Raw genomic sequence first — 19,717 nt, forward strand, 5'->3', positions numbered from 1 at the left:
GATCACCATTGCGGTTTATATATATATATATATATATATATATATATATATATATATATATATATATATATATATATATATATTTTATATTTATTATATATATACACACACACACACACACACACTCATATATATATATATATATATATCCAATAAATCACATTTCTTCATATATTTTGGCCAAAATGTATTCTGCTACATGTCTTTGGTAAAAAAAAAATAAAATAAAAAAAAAATCCCAGTAAGTGAAAAAAATTAAACTGTAATGTTACTAAATAACAGTTAGGTGGCAGCATTGCTATGTCAGATTTTCTTGTATTATTCAGTCTGGCTTTGTATGTCACTCTAATGACAACATGTAAAATGTATTCACTTTGCTGGCATCCACTTAGCGCACATCCCCATTCATGTTACATAGAAACAACAAATGAGGATTGTCCCCGGCCTTCAGTTTGGTAAGGCAAGAGATCAGTCTTTTTATTGGTCGTTAAGATTTAAAAATTGTCATTAGAGTCATCAAGAATAAAAACTGTTTGCATTTAAAAAAGAAAAAAAAAAAAAAAAAAAACGCATTGAAGCTCACTGTTTCAGGAAATTATATCTCTTTCCGTGAAAAATAAAATAAAAAATTACATCTGTCTTGCCTGTTGCAATGAAAGGGGGAGGGGCACAGACACAGAAAACCTCCCACTGACTCATAATGATTTTAAATGTGCACCATCACTAATCATCAGGAGATCATCTCCATCTACTTATTAGCTGCCACAAAATAAAGAGGGCCTGTCACCAACATAAAAATTTTACATAAAAGCACAGGACAGTCCAGTATTCCGAATTCTTGTAATAAAAGAACTGGCGTGTACATACTGCAAGGAGCGCACCTAGACTCTCAGTTGCCCAAAAGTATTCGGCAGCCTTTGAAGTATCAGACACTTGTGCAAAAAAAAAAAAAAAATGATGCTTTAAAACATCCATAACAGATCTACCAGAAGTATAAAGGGTTAACACTGACGTTGTCAGCAAATTCTCCGCTAGAGCAGGATTGGGCTATCCTCCTTAAGAGGATCATATGAAAGCACAAAGAGACAGTGTAGTAAATGTATTAAAAGTGGAAGAAAAAAAAAGGTACATTTTCACTCACAGAGGTGTACTCCAAACAGCACATTGTATACTCCAAGCCAACGATAGCAGCCTCTCCACAGCCAGGCCAATTGTGTCCTGCAAACAGCCTCTTGCCAAGCATGGAATTTGATAAAGGGGTAGCGCCCTCCCGAAACACGTTGCCATGCCCCCTGTGATGTCATCACTCCCTTTGGATGCCCAGCCTCACCCCTGAGGGTCTTTTATGATTCAGGACAAAAGGCTGCTTGCTTGCAACACACACACTTGGCCTGGCTGTGGAGAAGCTGCTGTCTACTGGCTTGGAATATATGTGCTGTTTGGAGTACATCTTTTTGAGGGCATATTTGACTTTTTTTTTTTTTTATAAAGTTTAATACATTTTCTTTCTCTCTCTTTCTTTGTGCTTTCGTCCCTCTCTTTCTTTGTGATTTCATATGGTCCTGTCTGAAAAAGGATTAGGATATGCTTTCATTGAAGCCATAGGGACCATATGAAAGCACAAAGAAAGAGAGACTGAAAGATGTACTCCAAACAGCACAAATATTCTAAGCCAGCAGATGGCAGCATCACCACAGCCAGGCCATGTCCTGCAAGCAGCCTCTTTTCCTGAGCAGCCTCTTGTCAAGCTCCGGACTTGACAAAGGGGTAGGGCCCCCCTGAAACACGTTGCCATGCCCCCTGTGACGTTCTTACTCCCTCTGGATGCCCGGATTTTGCCCTGAGAGTCTGTACAGTGTCTAGTTGGTTGGCGATTCAGGACAAAAGGCTGCTTGCAGGGCACACTTGGCCTGAATATGGAGAAGCTGCCATCTGCTGGCTTGAAATATATGTGCTGTTTGGAGTACATCTTACTGAGGCCATATTTGCCTTTTTTTTTTTCAAATTCACTTTTGATAAATTTACTACACTTAGTTGGTGGTGTTTCTGTCTCTCTCTTTCTTAGTGGTACCATATGGAAGCACAAAGAAAGAGAAACTGAAAGATGTATTCCAAACAGCACATATATTCTAAGCCAGCAGATGGCAGCCTGTCCACAGCCAGGCCAAGTGTGTCCTGCAAGCAGCCTCTTGTCCTGAGCCTTGGGTTTGAAAAAGGGGTAGTACCACCCTGAAAACGCATTGCCATGCCCCCTGTGATATCATCATGACCACCATATGCACGGCATCTGCCCTGAGAGTCTGTACAGTGTCTAGTAGACTACTAATTCAGGACAACAGGCTGCTTGCAGGACATAATCAGCCTAGCTGTGGAGAGGCTGCCATCTGCTGTCCTGCAATATATGTTCTGTTTGGAGTACATCTTTATGTAAACAAAATGTATTCACTTGCCACGTGCCATTGAACTTTTTAGCAAATTTGACTCTTCTTGAAAAAGTCAATTCTCTAGTAAAGCCACACTTCCCCCTGCTTGTCATGTCATAGCACTCCCCTCTTCTGGGAATGTATAAATGACTGCCTGTGCTGGCCCAGCTGCTCTGCCCATCCCTTCCCCCTCCCCACATAAACGTATGTAACAGCCAGGAGAAAAGCGAATGGGAATACTTGAGTGACAGCTCTAAATATCACGGGGCTGCCGACATCTCATCCAAGATGGGGGCACCCAGCAGCAGCTTCAGGGCTTTTGAGAGGTCAGGAAACCGCCACCGCTGGCCCACTTCTGAAAATGCCTGGCTGCGTCTGAGGTCACAAGCCCAGAACAGAAGAGGAGTGTCAGGATCACTCATTTTTTTAGCGACCCAAAAGTACTGAAGCCAACACATCAGAATGACAGCCAGGCAACCAGCATTTTCATCAAGAGGGACCAGCAACTGGCAGTCTACATATTTCTCTGACGGCTGGTGACCTAAAGTGCTCTACCTTTAGAACATACTGAAATGTTTTTGCTTGGCTCGTCTGTAACAGATGTCACACATCCTCTAATGACAATGACATTACTGGCTGCTTCCCAAGAGGTACTGCAGCAGCTGAGCAGAGATTGAAGTCTGTGTAACAAATAAGAGAAGAGAGGAAGAATGGAAAGGTCACCAGGAGTCGCAGAGTATCGCTCTGTAACGCTGGAAAGGTCAAGAGATGTTATTTTCAGCCTGCTGATCCTGGAAAAGCTCACAATTATTATTTTTTTACAGGTCGTCAGAAATGCTGCACCCCCAGGGAGACGAGTTCCGCCATTCTGATCATGAATTATTGGGTTACTGGCAGGGCTGTCTGATGCTGATGGTGGTTATAAAATGCAATACATATTACGCATAAAGAAAACTTGTTATATGTTTGAAGGCTGCCAGGTAAATGGGAAATATTACAAATCAATGTCTACAATTTGCAGCCAGCAGATGGCACTCCGTGCTTTGTGAAAGCTCTCTCTGCATCCATTGTGCTTAAAATAAATGGACAAACCCCCCAATATGAAAGCAGCTGGTGTTGGGCTTTCTTATTAGAAAGCCTAGCATTTTATTCAAAGGGTCATGAATGTGCCCTGTAATAAATGTATATTAGTAACATACAGTAGTGGGATCACAAAAAAAACACTGTATATAAAAACTTGCATAAAATCAATAAATGAAAAAATAAGAGCAGTTGGTGCTGGGCTTTCTTATTAGAAAGCCTAGCATTTTATTCAAAGGGTCATGAATACGCCCTGTAATAAATGTATATTAGTAACGTACAGTAGTGGGATCACAAAACAAAAACTGTATATAAAACTTGCATAAAATCAATAAATGAAAGAATAAGAGCAGTTGGTGCTGGGCTTTCTTATTAGAAAGCCTAGCATTTTATTCAAAGGGTCATGAATACGCCCTGTAATAAATGTATATTAGTAACGTACAGTAGTGGGATCACAAAACAAAAACTGTATATAAAACTTGCAGAAAATCAATAAATGAAAGAATAAGAGCAGTTGGTGCTGGGCTTTCTTATTAGAAAACCTAACATTTTATTCAGAACGTCATAAATGCATCCTGTGGTAAACGTATACTTGTAAAAATAGGGATTTTAAACAAAAAATTATGTATATAAAACTTGGGGGGAAAAAAAATAAAATAAATCAACAAATGAACGAAGGAGAGCAGCTGGTTCTGGGCTTTCCTATTAGAAAGCCTAGTATTGTATTCAAAGTGTCATAATTGCGCCCTGTAATAAATGTGTATTAGTAACATACAGTAGTGGGATCACAAAAAAAAAAAAAAAACACAAACAAAAACTGTATATAAAAACTTGCATAAAATCAATAAATGAAAGAATAAAAGCAGTTGGTGCTGGGCTTTCTTATTATTAGAAAACCAAACATTTTATTCAGAGGGTCATAAATGCATCCTGTGGTAAACGTATACTTGTAAAAATAGGGATTTTACACAAAAAATTATGTATATAAAACTTGGGGGGGAAAAAAAATTAAATAAATCAACAAATGAACGAAGGAGAGCAGCTGGTTCTGGGCTTTCCTATTAGAAAGCCTAGTATTGTATTCAAAGTGTCATAATTGCGCCCTGTAATAAATGTGTATTAGTAACATACAGTAGTGGGATCACAAAAAAAAAAAAACACAAACAAAAACTGTATATAAAAACTTGCAGAAAATCAATAAATGAAAGAATAAGAGCAGTTGGTGCTGGGCTTTCTTATTAGAAAACCTAACATTTTATTCAGAACGTCATAAATGCAACCTGTGGTAAATGTATACTTGTAAAAATAGGGATTTTACACAAAAAATTATAGTATTATAAAACTTGGGGAGGAAAAAAAAAATCAACAAATGAACGAATGAGAGCAGCTGGTGCTGGGCTCTTATTAGAAAGCATATCATTTTAAATCAGAGGGTCATGAATGCATTCTGTAAGAAATGTATTTTTGTAAAATGGTGGTCTTACACAAAAAATACTGTATATAAACTTGGAAAAATCAATAAATGAAAGATTAAGAGCAGTTGGTGCTGGGCTTTCTTATTAGAAAACCTAACATTTTATTCATAAATGCATCCTTTAATAAATGTATACTTGTAAAAATAGGCATTTTACACAAAAAAAAAAAAAAAAATTATAAAAAATGTATATAAAACTTGAAAAAAATTAAAATAAAAAAACAAATGAAAGAATGAGAGCAGCTGGTACTGGGTTTTCCTATTAGAAAGCCTAGCATTGTAGTCAAAGTGTCATAAATGCGCCCTGTAATAAATGTATGTTAGTAACATACAGTAGTGGGATCACAAAAATATAATTTTAATCAGAGTGTCATGAATGCATCCTGTAAAAAATTTATTTTTGTAAAATAGTGATCTTACACAAAAAATACTGTATATAAACTTGGAAAGACAAATTGATAAAATAATGAGAACAGCTGGTGGTGGGCTTTCTTATTAGAAAGCCTAGCATTTTAGTCAAAAGGTAATGAATGCGCCTTGTAATAAATGTATATTAGTAACATACAGTAGTGGGGATTACAAAAAAACAAAAAAATAAAAATGTATTTATACTTGTAGAAAATCAATAAATGAAAGAACGAGAGCAGTTGGTGCTGGGCTTTCTTATTAGAAAACCTAACATTTTATTCAGAGGGGCATAAATGCATTCTGTAATAAATGTATATTTGTAAAATAGGGATTTTGCGCAAAACATAATGTATATACACTACCGTTCAAAAGTTTGGGGTCACATTGAAATTTCCTTATTTTTGAAGGAAAAGCACTGTACTTTTCAATGAAGCTAACTTTAAACTAGTCCTAACTTTAGCAATGTATAGAGTATATTTGTTTAATGTGGTAAATGACTATTCTAACTGCAAATGTCTAGTTTTTGTTGCAATATCTACATAGGTGTATAGAGGCCCATTTCCAGCAACTATCACTCCAGTGTTCTAATGGTACAATGTGTTTGCTCATTGGCTCAGAAGGCTAATTGATGATTAGCAAACCCTTGTGCAATCATGTTCACACATCTAAAAACAGTCTAGCTCCTTCCAGAAGCTACAAAACTGACCTTCCTGTGAGCAGATTGAGTTTCTGGAGCATCACATTTGTGGGGTCAATTAAACGCTCAAAATGGCCAGAAAAAGAGAACTTTTATCTGAAACTCGACAGTCTATTCTTGTTCTTAGAAATGAAGGCTATTCCATGCGAGAAATTGCAAAGAAATTGAAGATTTCCTACAACGGTGTGTACTACTCCCTTCAGAGGACAGCACAAACAGGCTCTAACCAGAGTAGAAAAAGAAGTGGGAGGCCGCATTGCACAACCAAGCAAGAAGATAAGCACATTAGAGTCTCTAGTTTGAGAAACAGACGCCTCACAGGTCCCCAACTGGCATCTTCATTAAATAGTACCCGCAAAACACCAGTGTCAACATCTACAGTGAAGAGGCGGCTGCGGGATTTTGGGCTTCAGGGCAGAGTGGCAAAGAAAAAGCCATATCTGAGACTGGCCAATAAGGACAATGACCCTAAACACACCTCCAAATTGTGCCAGAACTATTTACAGCAGAAGCAGGCAGCTGGTATTCTATCGGTAATGGAGTGGCCAGCACAGTCACCAGATCTGAACCCCATTGAGCTGTTGTGGGAGCAGCTTGACCGTATGGTACGCCAGAAGTGCCCATCCAACCAATCCAACTTGTGGGAGCTGCTTCTAGAAGCGTGGGGTGCAATTTCTCCAGCTTACCTCAATAAATTAACAGCTAGAATGCCAAAGGTGTGCAATGCTGTAATTGCTGCAAAAGGAGGATTCTTTGACGAAAGCAAAGTTTGATGTAAAAACAATGTTATTTCAAATACAAATCATTATTTCTAACCTTGTCAATGTCTTGACTCTATTTTCTATTCATTTCACAACGTATGGTGGTGAATAAGTGTGACTTTTCATGGAAAACACAAAATTGTTTGGGTGACCCCAAACTTTTGAACGGTAGTGTAGAACTTGCAAAAAAATCTAAATATGAAAGAATGAGAGCAGCCGGTGCTGGGCTTTCCTATTAGAAAGCATGTCATCTTAATCAGAGGGTCATGAATACATCCTGTAAGAAATGTATTTTTGTATAATAGTCATCTTACACAAAAAATAAAATGTATAAAAAAAAAGTCCATAAAAATCAATAAATGAAATAAACCCTAGAATTGTATTCAGCAGGTCATCAATGTATCCTGTAATAAATGTTACGTTGTAAAATACTGTTTTAAAAATACTAAATATACACACACACACACACACACACACACACACACACACACACACACACACCTTTTTAAAAAATAAATGAAAGAATAAAAGCAGCTGGTGTTGGGCTTTCTTATTAGAAAGCTTAGCATTTTATTCAAAGGGCCAGGAATGTGCCCTGCAATAAATGTATATTTGTAAAATGGTGATTTCCCACCAAAAATACTGTAGATAAAACTTGCAAAAAAGAAATAAAATCAATAAACGAACAATTGAGAGCAATTGCTGCTGGGCTTTCTTGCTAGAAAACCTGGAATTTTATTCAGAGTGTCATGAATGTGTCCTGTAATAATGTATATTTGTAAAATAGTGACTTTACACAAAAAATACTGTATATAAAACAAAAAAAAAAAAAAAAAAAAGAACATTTAACAAAAGAATGAGAGCAGATGGTGCTGGGCTTTCTTGTTAGAAAATCTAGCATTTTATTCAGAGGGACATGAATGTATCCCGTAATAATGTAGGTTTGTAAAATAGTAATTTTACACAAAAAAAAAAAAAAAAATACTATAAATAAAATTTGCAGAAAATTCAATAAATGAAAGAATGAAAGCAGATATTAGAAAGCATAGCATTCCATTCAGAGGTCGTGAATGCATCCTGTAATAAATTTTTTTTGTAAAATACTGATTTTACAATAATAAAAAAAAAATCCTATGTATAAACTTGAAAAAAAAATAAAAAGAGAATGAGAGCAGCTGGTGCTGGGCTTTCTCATTAGAAAGATAAGCATTATAGTCATAGGGTCAATCGTGCATCCATCATTTTTAAAATACTGATTTTATAAAAATGTAAAGAAAAAAAAAATGCCAAAAATAAATACATGAAAAATAATAGAGAACAGGTGGTGTTTGGTGCTCATATTAGAAAGCTTAGAATTCTATTCAGAAGGTTATGAATGCATCCTGTAATAAATATGTATTTGTAAAACACTGATTTAAATAAATAGACACCTATGTGTGCATAGAGGGCCGTTCATGATTATTGCGTTTGCATCAGCTTTAAATGATAAAACTGCATTAAAGGGAATTATGGGGTTTTTTTTTTTTTTTTTTTTTTTTTAGCACATAGTTTAAGTGATTAATTCAGTGTTTACTTTGAAGTTATTTTGTTATGCGATTTTTATATTTAAATATTTGCATTCCATATTTTCCCTACTGTATTGAATGTATAGATTTGTAGATTAACCACTAGAGGGAGCTCTGTTTTTGCCTCGATCAACCTCCCTGATTCACAGCTGCTGACACAGGATGTCAACCACAAAGGGAGTGCATTGTTTTTAAATAGGTTGGTCTACTCATAGGGGGTTATGTACTAAAAGTGGAAAGTGAAAAATCTGGTGCAACTCTGCAGACAAACCAATCAGCTTCCAGGCTTTATTGCAAAAGCTTAATGGAACAAGCTGAAGTTAGAAGCTGATTGCCTACCAAGTATGGTTGCACCAGATTCTGAATGCTCCAGTTTTAGTAAATCTACCCCCATAGACTTGTATTGTGAGAAGGAGCAGTAAAGAACAATGGTTATGAAAAGCCTATACAGTAATTTTAAAGGGGGATCTCATGCCCAACGCCATTCCCTGTGTCTCAATTTTCTCCAGCTGCTGCAGTGTAGCAGTTGATTGCAGAGTTACACATAAATGCAGTATGAACACATTTGTACTTCTTCATTTATTATGAACAACGTGCCATCTATGGGCTCAACATACTCGGGATCTGTGCCTGTGAGTGCGAATAAGACTGAACAGCCTGCATTTGAAAAACTGTGTTAAAGAGGAGTTCCACCCAAAACATTAACTTCCGCTTTAAGTGTAGGTAACCCCCTGATATGCCGCATTTGGAAGCAATTATTTTTTTTTGGGGGGGGGGGGGGGGGGGGGGAGTGGGTACCCTGTTTTTACGGGCACCCAGCTCCCATTTCCTCCCTGGCGCCGCAAGGAAGATCGCCTCTCCCCCCTCCCTCCCTGCAATCTTCTGGGACACGTCACGGGTCCCAGAAGATTGCCCGGCCAATCACAGCAAGCAGTACGGCTTGCGAATGCGCAGTGCACGCCTGGCTGTGAAGCCACAGCAGGTGCCCACAGTAACAATGCTGGCACCGCGGAAAGGAGCGGGGCTCCGTGCACCCGCATTGCTGAACCGTGGGACAGGAGAGTGTCTGATTATTAAAAGTCAGCAGCTATATAGAGATTTGTAGATTAACCACTAGAGGGAGCCATGTATTCAACTCAGCCTTGATCAACCTCCCTGCTTCACAGCTGCTGACATACAATATCTGCCACACAGGCAGTGCATTGTTTTTAATGGGCTGGGCTACTCGACTTGTATTGTGGAAAGGAACAGTAAAGCACAACTGTTGTGAAAAGGCAATAAAATTAAAATTTCAAAAGAGGGCTCTAATGACCAAATGCCATTCTCTACTTCTCAAAATTCTCCAGCTGTAGCAGTTGATTGCAGAGGTACACATAAATGCAGTATGAACGCAATTGTGTTTCTTCATTTATTCTGAATAACGTGCCATCTATGGGCTCAACATGCTCAGGATCTGTCCCTGTGGCCGCAGATAAGACTAAACAGCCTGCATTTGAAAAGCAGCTGGAGAGACAACTAAGTGGAAAGTGTCAGGGGCTCCCCGGCGTGACAAATCCTCTTTTATCCGATCGGCGAGGTGCGGACACATTGAGCTCCCAGTTAACCAGCCTGAGATGCATCAAGCAACGAAATCCACTTAAATTGCATCTGGCTGCTAAGATGTGAAAGTGCGACGTGCGTCGCGATGTGACAGCGGCCTACGAGCATGTCTCATCAATTCCCACCGAGGATAAAAAGGCCTTGCACTGCACAGGCGCTGTGCATCCCGCTGCTTTCTGAGAATACCCGCAACTTTACACTACAGCCCACCTTGCTGGGAGGACATACTGGGGGGAGCAGTCCCTCACCTGCCATGGGAAGGTGCTTCCAAAGTTTATTTGTAGTACACATATTCAAGTTATTTTTATTATTAGAGACAGTATTTGTTAAAACCATGTTTATGCATGTTTTTGCTGTTCCATATTTTTGATTATTGTGTTTTTTTTTTTATACAGATCTGTGCATGCACCCCGTTCCCATATCAGGGAATTTGATCAGCTTTTCGGCTTAAAGCCCTATTCATACTTGCGAAGGGGGCCATCTGCATCCAGGGCCGATTGTCTGCATGCAATAACCTGTGTAGCGTCGGTACTCCTGAAGAGTACGCGCTATGTCTATAAATTTAGTTTTTTCCCCAAGACTATAGTTGAATCTTGGGGTTAATTGTTCTAAATTGTGGTTTTGGCATCAGTTTGGCTGGGCTGTACTAATGTTCTGCCTGGTCATAGGTGTAGGTAGCACCTTTGACAGGCATTGGAACGCAGTCTGGTTGGACGCAATGGGTACCAATCTCCCTTTCGGAGCCAATCAGTGGGTGCGTTGTCTCGCGGTGTATTCGGGGAGAGGGTACTTAAGGTGCTGAAGTCACATGGTTCTGGGTTCCGGTCCAGAAGTTATGTTCTGACTCCATGGTCCTGGTCCTCCTGACCAGCCCCCAGAGGCCCTCATGGCCTGGGATGCGGATCCATCCGTTTCAGAGTCTCGGAACTGGCTAGTCTGAGGCACAGTAATTGGAAGGAGGATTCTAAAGTGGTCCAGTGCCGTCTCGGGTTTTGGAGAGGCCCAGCAACTAGTCATGCAACCAGGGGAAGACTCTTCGGAAGAGGGCCACGCACGAGGCTGGCTGCTCGTTAAGAGCCTGGATGCTGAGCTGTATGGACACTAATTGAATACACATTTCTTACGGTATCGCCAGACCGGCTGCAAGATACTGGTACCGCAAGAAGGTTCCTATTCCCTTCCTTCTGTTGCAACTAAGTTCCTGTGAGAGACTTTATGTGTCCATCTAAAGGTTTGCAACCAAGTCTGTGGCCGAGACTTTGCTAAGTTTGAGTCATGTGTCGGCTGCTAAATTCATGAACCAGGATTTATCCGACAGTGGAAATATCCAGTTGCGAGTGGCTATTCCCTGGATTACCTAGAGAGAGACATTTATTAAGTGTCAGCAGTTTCAAAGTGCCTGAGCTTCCATACCTATACCCTTTATTCCCAACTGAGAGACTGTATTTCTGTTCAACGGTTTAAGCAAATAAAAATTCCTAAGGGAATTAGTGTCGGTCCCTGCAGTTATTGGGCCATCAACCTCGGGAACCTATAGACAAGAACGACAAGCTACAAGGCGGAAGAGGTAAAACGCTAAGCCCAAGAAAACCAGACGCTCCTTCGAGAGTCAGTGCTACACCTGCGAACTGCAGGCGCTGTCAGCCTCCCATTGCTTTGATTGGGGCATGCTGCAACTAAGGGCGCATTTACAGTACTGCGGTATATTGGCGTGCATTATGTCATGCATGAAACTGAAGTCAAGTCAAGCTATATTGTCATTCTACTACACGTGAGGACATACGGTAGAACCAAATCTCGTATCTCACAGGGCTACGGTGCTACATACAAATGAAACATAGTTATAAATATACAAAGAAGAATACGGGCTGTCAACTGCACCAAAATGAATGGGCTGTCAACAGCACCAAAAGTAGTAAATGGGCTGTCAACAGCACCAAAAGTAGTGCATATCAACAAAGTGCATTGGGGTGTCATCCAGAAAGAATGGCGGAGAAAAGGTGGTGGTGGAGTGTGGAATTTTAGGAATATGCTAGTCTTTCAATGACTGTCCAAGTCATTGACTGAGTCAACCTTAGGGAGTGTTGGGCAGGTCTTAGCACAACTGCTGCACCAGCAAGCTCTCCCTGGTCCTTGGAAAACAGACTAGGCGTAAGTATGAAAAAAAATGTATCAGATGCACCCCATATTTATTATTGCATATTTATTAGTTGCCAAAGAAGTGACTGCATACAACAATGTCTCCACGAAGGAACCAACCTTCCTTGACACGTTTTACCAAATCTAGCTTGCTCACAAGCCAAGAGTAGTGAAACACATCAAGGAAGGTTGGCCCCCCGTAGAGCCATCACAAGCCAGAAGTGGTGAAATGCACCAAGCAAGGTTGGTTCCAAGGTGGAGACTTCACAAGCCAGAAGTAGTGAAATGCATTGAGGGGGGTTGGTTCCCAGGTGGAGACATCACAAGCCAGGAATGTAAAACAATTCAAGGAAGGTTGGTTCCCAAGTGGAGACATCACAAGCCAGGAGTAGTGAAACACATCAAGGAAGGTTTGCTCTCAAGTAGAGACATTACAAGCCATGAGAGGTGAAACAAATCAAGTAAGGTTGGTTTCCAGGTGTAGACATCACAAGCCTGAGGTGGTGCAATGCGTCAAGGAAGGTTGGTTGCCAAGTGAAGACAGGTGAAACACGTAGAGGAAAGTTGGTTCTTAGGTGGAGAAATCACAAGCCAGAAGTGGTGAAATAAGTCAAAAAAGGGTTGGTTCCCAGGTGGAGGTATCACAAGCCAGAAGTGGTGAAATGCGTCAAGGTTGGCCCCCAGGTAGAGACATCACAAGCCAGAAGTGGTGAAATAAGTCAAAAAAGGGTTGGTTCCCAGGTGGAGGTATCACAAGCCAGAAGTGGTGAAATGCGTCAAGGTTGGCCCCCAGGTAGAGACATCACAAGCCAGAAGTGGTGAAATAAGTCAAAAAAGGGTTGGTTCCCAGGTGGAGGTATCACAAGCCAGAAGTGGTGAAATGCGTCAAGGTTGGCCCCCAGGTAGAGACATCACAAGCCAGAAGTGGTGAAATGCACCGGGAAAGGTTGATTCTCAGGTGGAGACATCACAAGCCAGCAGTGGTGAAACGCATCAAGGAAGGTTGGTTCCCAGGTGGAGACTTCACAAGCCAAAAGTAGTGAAATGCATTAAGGAGGGTTGGTTCCCAAGCGGAGACATCACAAACCAGGAGTAGTGAAACGAATCAAGGAAGGTTTGCTCTCAGGTTGAGATATCACAGGCCAGAAATGGTGAAAAAGTCGAGGAAGGTTGGTTCTCAGGTGGAGACATCACAAGCCAGGAGTGGTGAAACATGTCAAGGAAGGTTGGTCCCAGGTGGAGACATCACAAGCCAGAAGTGGTGAAATGAGTCAAGGAGGATTGGTTCCCAAGTGAAGACATCACAAGGAAGGAAGGAAGGATGGAAACACAGAGGAAGGTTGGTTCCCAGGTGTAGACATCATGAGCCAGAAGTGGTGAAACACGTCATAGAGGGTTGGTTCCCAGGTGGAGACATCACAAGCCAGGAGAGGTGAAACAAATCAAGGAAGTTGGAGACATCACAAGCCAGCAGTGGTGAAATGCACCAAGGAAGGTTGATTCCCAGATGGAGGCATCACAAACCAGAAGCAGTAATCCACGTCAAGGAAGGTTGGTTCTGAGGTGGAGACATCACAAGCCAGAAGCAGCAAAACATGTCAAGGAAGGTTGGTTCTCAGGTGGAAACATCAAAAGCCTGAAGTAGTGAAACGTGTCAAGAAAGTGTAGACATCACAAGCCAGGAGTTGTGAAATGCATGAAGGAAGGTTTGTTCCCAGGTGGAGACATTATATGCAGTCACTTTGGAGTGGAGACGGACTACAGTGGCCATTTTTTATATACAGGAGGAGCAAGTCTTGAGTGAAGCTGTGGATTTGGGTGCAAATATGATTGGGTGAACAAAAACAAAACTTAAAAATCAAAGCAGAACTAAGCCCTTCTCAAACAAAACATGTGTGGCAGCACTTAATTATACATGTATTGGCACCTACAGTTTTCTTTTAGTCCCCCTGAAAAGCCCTGCTCATCCTGCCAGTAAAGTCCACCTAATGCAGCTTTCTCGTCATGGGGTGGCCACAATGCTTCACTGCTCCTGATTTCAGAGCAGAGTTGTCACTCTCTTGTAGGTGGGGCTTGCTGCACAACAACGTATTTTCACTGTAAATTCATAAGCCACTTGCTTGTCAATCAGCCCCTAGCCACACCCAGTCCTGCCCTCCGCTTTCCAGATTGGCAGCACTGAAACCTCCCAATGTGAGCTGCAGTGTCTGGGAGGGGTGTGCAAGAGACATATATGAAGGAGGTTACATTATGAGACCGGGGGCTGGTGAAAGCAGTGCATCATGGGAGAAAAGAGGGGTGGCCACATACTTCAAAACACCCAGAATCACCAGGGGTTTCGGCAGGGAAACAGAGCGACGTAAGAGTACAGAGAATGGGATAGTAATGCGTTCACTTTCAACACTTACTATTCTGCATGGTGATCTTGCGCTGGCGGTAGTCCATGCCCAGCACAGGCTCATTTTGGCCACGCTTCTGGATAACGATGCGCACTTCCCTCTGGTTGTCATTACAGTCAATGCTCGGGTCTTGCCCCAGGGAGGCACCTGCCTGGTACGCTGCAAAACAGAGCAAGGGGATCATAGGCAACAATGACAAGATCGGTGATCTCTTTATGATCTTTGTAGCTGGGAAATGTTTTTTTTTTTATTTTGTGTCTAAAAAGATTCTACTTGTTCAGTGATTCATTCTGACATCCGTCTTGTGCAGATGGCACTACTTTATTAATTAAAATGTCAGCGCAAACAAACCCTTAAGGTCTACCAATAAAGTAGCTGGGTAGAGTAGAATGATTCTCCACTACCGTTCCAACTTTGCTTTTTATTTATAAAGATCTGAAATTAAAATCTAAAAAAGGTAAGTCGGGCGAGAAGTTGTGACCCAGTTTAAATAAGGCGTTACGTTTACATTGTTAGTCTGGTTGAAAGAAGACCATCTACAATATATTACCAAAAGTATTGGGACGCCTGCCTTTACACACACAAATTTTAATGGCATCCCAGTCTTAGTCCGTAGGGTTCAATATTGAGTTGGCCCACCCTTTGCAGCTGTAACAGCTTCAACTCTTCTGGGAAGGCCGTCCACAAGGTTTAGGAGTGTGTCTATGGGAAATGTTTGACCATTCTTCCAGAAGAGCATTAGGGAGGTCAGGCACTGACGTTGAACAAGAAGGCCTGGCTCACAGTCTCCCCTCTAATTCATCCTAAAAGGTGTTCTATGGGGTTGAGGTCAGGACAGTCAAGTTCCTCCACCCCAAACTCGCTCACCCACGTCTTTATAGACCTTGCTTGACTGGCCTGCACAGAGTCCTGACCTCAACTTGATAGAACGTCTTTGGGATGAATTAGAGCAGAGACTGCGAGCCAGGCCTTCTCATCCAACACCAGTGCCTGACCTCACAAATGTGCTTCTGGAAGAATGGTCAAACATTCCCATAGACGCACTCCTAAACCTTGTGGACAGGGGTTTAGTGTTGTGAATAAGAAAACACATCTACAAGAGGTATTCAGAGCAGAAAGGTTGACTGCTCCAATTCATACAGTGGCTAGTGACAGTTGGAAAAGCTAGAAGCAGTGGTGTGCTCTCAGGCGACAGTATCATAAAGAGGAAAGAAAAGAGGGGAAAAGTCGGAGACACATTGCGGGAGAGGAGGTGCAAAAGAGGAAGAGGTTGTGCGGGGAAATGTTGGAGAAGTATTGCGGGAGAGGGAAAGGTGGAGCAGGGAAATGTTGGAGAGGTATTGAGGGAGGGAAAGGTGTTGCGGGGAAATGTTGGAGAGGTATTGTGGGAGAGGTGGCATGGAGGGGGGTAAATGTTGCAGAGGTATTGCGGGAGAGGGAGATGTGGTGCGGGGAAATGTTGAATAGGTATTGTGGGAGAGGTGGTGCAGGGAAATGGTGGAGAGGTATTGTGGGAGAGATGGTGCAGGGAAATGGTGGAGAGGTATTGTGGGAGAGGTGGTGCAAGGAAATGGTGGAGAGGTATTGCGGGAGAGGTGGTGTAGGGAAATGGTGGAGAGGTATTGAGGGAGAGGGAGAGGTGGTGTAGGGAAATGGTGGAGAGGTATTGAGGGAGAGGGAGAGGGAGAGGTGGTGCGGGGAAATGTTGGGGAGGTATTGCTAGAGAGGTGGTGCGGAGAAATGTTGGAGAGGTATTGCAGGAGTGGGAAAGGTGGTGCGAAGAAATGTTAATACAGTGGGAAAAGCTAGAGGCAGTGTTGTGCTCCCAGATGACAGTATCATAAAGAAGAAAGAAAAAAAAGAGGGGAAATGTCGGAGACACATTGCGGGAGAGGAGGTGCAAAAGAGGGAGAGGTTGTGAAGGGAAATGTTGAATAGGTATTGTGGGAGAGGTGGTGCAGGGAAATGTTGGAGAGGTATTGTGGGAGAAGTGGTGCGGGGAAATGGTGGAGAGGTATTGTGGGAGAGGTGGTGCGGGGAAATGGTGGAGAGGTATTGTGAGAGAGGTGGTGCAGGGAAATGTTGGAGAGGTATGGTGGGAGAGGTGGTGCAGGGAAATGTTGGAGAGGTATGGTGGGAGAGGTGGTGCGGGGAAATGGTGGAGAGGTATTGTGGGAGAGGTGGTGCGGGGAAATGGTGGAGAGGTATGGTGAGAGAGGTGGTGCGGGGAAATGTTGGAGAGGTATGGTGGGAGAGGTGGTGCGGGGAAATGGTGGAGAGGTATTGTGGGAGAGGTGGTGCGGGGAAATGGTGGAGAGGTATTGTGGGAGAGGTGGTGCGGGGAAATGTTAAGAGGGGTATTACAGGGAGTTTTCAGTGGATTTACACGAGTACATTATAAGTCTTGTAGGTGGGTACATACAGGCAGAATAGTAGTCGAAGATGGGGTCTTTGCAGAAGGACTTGAAGATCCAGGAGACGGACACATCCTGGATGGCAGCAGAAGTGCTGTAGTCACACTTGAGGATCACAGTGGAGAAGAGCCAGGAGTATCTCTGGGTGTCCTGTACGGTGACTTGCAGAGCCTGACATCCTAAAACACAAAACAGAAGAGGAGACGTCAGAATTTACTCTCAGCAGCTGAATTCTATATCATTTTGTCTTATGGAGTATAAATAGTTATCATGATTTACTACACATAGTAGGAGGCAGATGTAAAAAAAGAGTTGTGTGGGGATTGCCGGGGTATAGCATGTGCAATTTGCTTAATGTGCGATGTCAATAAGGATTGTCAATGGTTCTATTGATATGAATGTATCGTTGTGTAATTCATATAATATGTGAAAATAAAGAATATAAAAAAAACAAAAACAAATGTAAATATGTATCCGCTTCTATAAATTCTACACACAAGCCCAAAATAGGGGGAAAGTGTCATGTTAAACACAAAAGCCAAAATGTAATACTGTATATTGCAGCTTACTAACACTCAGATATTTATTAGGTATCATAGTAGGTGAGGTTGAAAAAAGACACAAGTCCATCAAGCCCAACCTATGTGTGTGATTATATGTCAGTGTTACATTGTATGTTGTGGTCATTCAGGTGCTTATCTAATAGTTTCTTGAAACTATCAATGCCCCGCTGAGACCAGGTACACTTGTTCAATCACTTGGTCATACAAATTTCTACTCAGCCAATCACACGGCAGCGACCCAATGCATTTAGACATCTAGACGTGGTGAAGATGACTTGCTGAAGAAGTTCAAACCGAGCATCAGAAAGGGGATTTAAATGACTTTGAACGTGGCATGGTTATCGGCGCCAGGCGGGCTGGTCTGAGAATTTCAAAAACTGCTGATCTACTGAGATTTTCACACACATCCATCTCTCGTGTTTACAGAGAATGGTTCAAAAAATAGAAAATATCCAGTGAGCGGCAGTTATGTGGAGGAAAATGCCTTGTTGATGTCAGAGGAGAATGGGCAGACTGGTTTCAGATGATAGAAAGGCAACAGGAACTCAAATAACCACTCGTTACACCCAAGGTATGAGAATATCATCTCTGAATGCACAACATATCGAATCTTGAAGCAGATGGGCTACAGCAGCAGAAGACCACACCGGGTGCCACTGCTGTCAGCTGAGAACAGGAAACCGAGGCTACAATTCTCACAGGATCACCAAAATTGGACAATAGAAGATTGGAAAAACATTGCCTGGTCTGATGAGTCTTGATTTCAGCTGTGACATTTATATGGTCGGATCAGAATTTGGTGTAAACATGAAAGCATGGATCCACCCTGCCTTGTATCACCGGTTCAAACTGGTGGGGGTGTAATGGTGTGGGGGATATTTTCTTGGCACACTTTGGGCCCCTTAGTACCAATTGAGCAATGTTTATACACCACGGCCTACCCAAGTATTGTTGCTGACCATGTCCATCCCTTTATATGACTACAGTGTCCCCATCTTCTGATGGCTCCTTCCAGCAGGATAATGCACCATGTCACAAAGCTCCAATCATCTCACCACTGGACAATGAGGTCCCTGTACTCCAATGGTCTTCACACTCACCACATCTCATCCAATGGTCTCCACACTCACCACATCTCATCCAATGGCCTCCACACCCACCACATCTCATCCAATGGTCTCCACACTCACCACATCTCATCCATTGGTCTCCACACTCACCACATCTCATCCAATGGCCTCCACACCCACCACATCTCATCCAATGGTCTCCACACTCACCACATCTCATCCAATGGTCTCCACACTCACCACATCTCATCCAATGGTCTCCACACTCACCACATCTCATCCAATGGTCTCCACACTCACCACATCTCCATCCAATGGTCTCCACACTCACCACATCTCCATCCAATGGTCTCCACACTCACCACATCTCATCCAATGGTCTCCACACTCACCACATCTCATCCATTGGTCTCCACACTCACCACATATCCATCCAATGGCCTCCACACCCACCACATCTCATCCAATGGTCTCCACACTCACCACATCTCATCCAATGGTCTCCACACTCACCACATCTCCATCCAATGGTCTCCACACTCACCACATCTCCATCCAATGGTCTCCACACTCACCACATCTCATCCAATGGTCTCCACACTCACCACATCTCCATCCAATGGTCTCCACACTCACCACATCTCCATCCAATGGTCTCCACACTCACCACATCTCCATCCAATGGTCTCCACACTCACCACATCTCCATCCAATGGTCTCCACTCTCACCACATCTCCATCCAATGGTCTCCACACTCACCACATCTCCATCCAATGGTCTCCACACTCACCACATCTCCATCCAATGGTCTCCACACTCACCACATCTCCATCCAATGGTCTCCACACTCACCACATCTCCATCCAATGGCCTCCACACTCACCACATCTCATCCATTGGTCTCCACACTCACCACATCTCATTCAATGGCCTCCACACCCACCACATCTCATCCATTGGTCTCCACACTCACCACATCTCATCCAATGGCCTCCACACCCACCACATCTCATCCAATGGTCTCCACACTCACCACATCTCATCCAATGGTCTCCACACTCACCACATCTCATCCAATGGTCTCCACACTCACCACATCTCATCCAATGGTCTCCACACTCACC

The 19,717-nt window shown here is 42.4% G+C and overlaps 1 protein-coding gene across 1 annotated transcript in view; it reads right to left on the minus strand.

Moving 5' to 3' along the window:
• ILDR1 (immunoglobulin like domain containing receptor 1) overlaps positions 1-19,717 on the minus strand; it is an 88,705-nt gene that overhangs the window by 17,209 nt on the left and 51,779 nt on the right. Inside the window, exons 2-3 of the mRNA XM_077479736.1 lie at positions 16,968-17,138; positions 14,555-14,704 (exon numbers count right to left, since the gene is read on the minus strand). Coding sequence (XP_077335862.1) covers positions 14,555-14,704; positions 16,968-17,138 — 321 coding nt within the window. The remainder of the gene's footprint in view (positions 1-14,554; positions 14,705-16,967; positions 17,139-19,717) is intronic.

The sequence above is a fragment of the Lithobates pipiens genome, unplaced genomic scaffold (assembly GCF_037356315.1).
Source record: "Lithobates pipiens isolate NorthernLeopardFrog02 unplaced genomic scaffold, aLitPip1_a1.2 Scaffold_16, whole genome shotgun sequence".
NCBI classification, from domain to species: domain Eukaryota; kingdom Metazoa; phylum Chordata; class Amphibia; order Anura; family Ranidae; genus Lithobates; species Lithobates pipiens.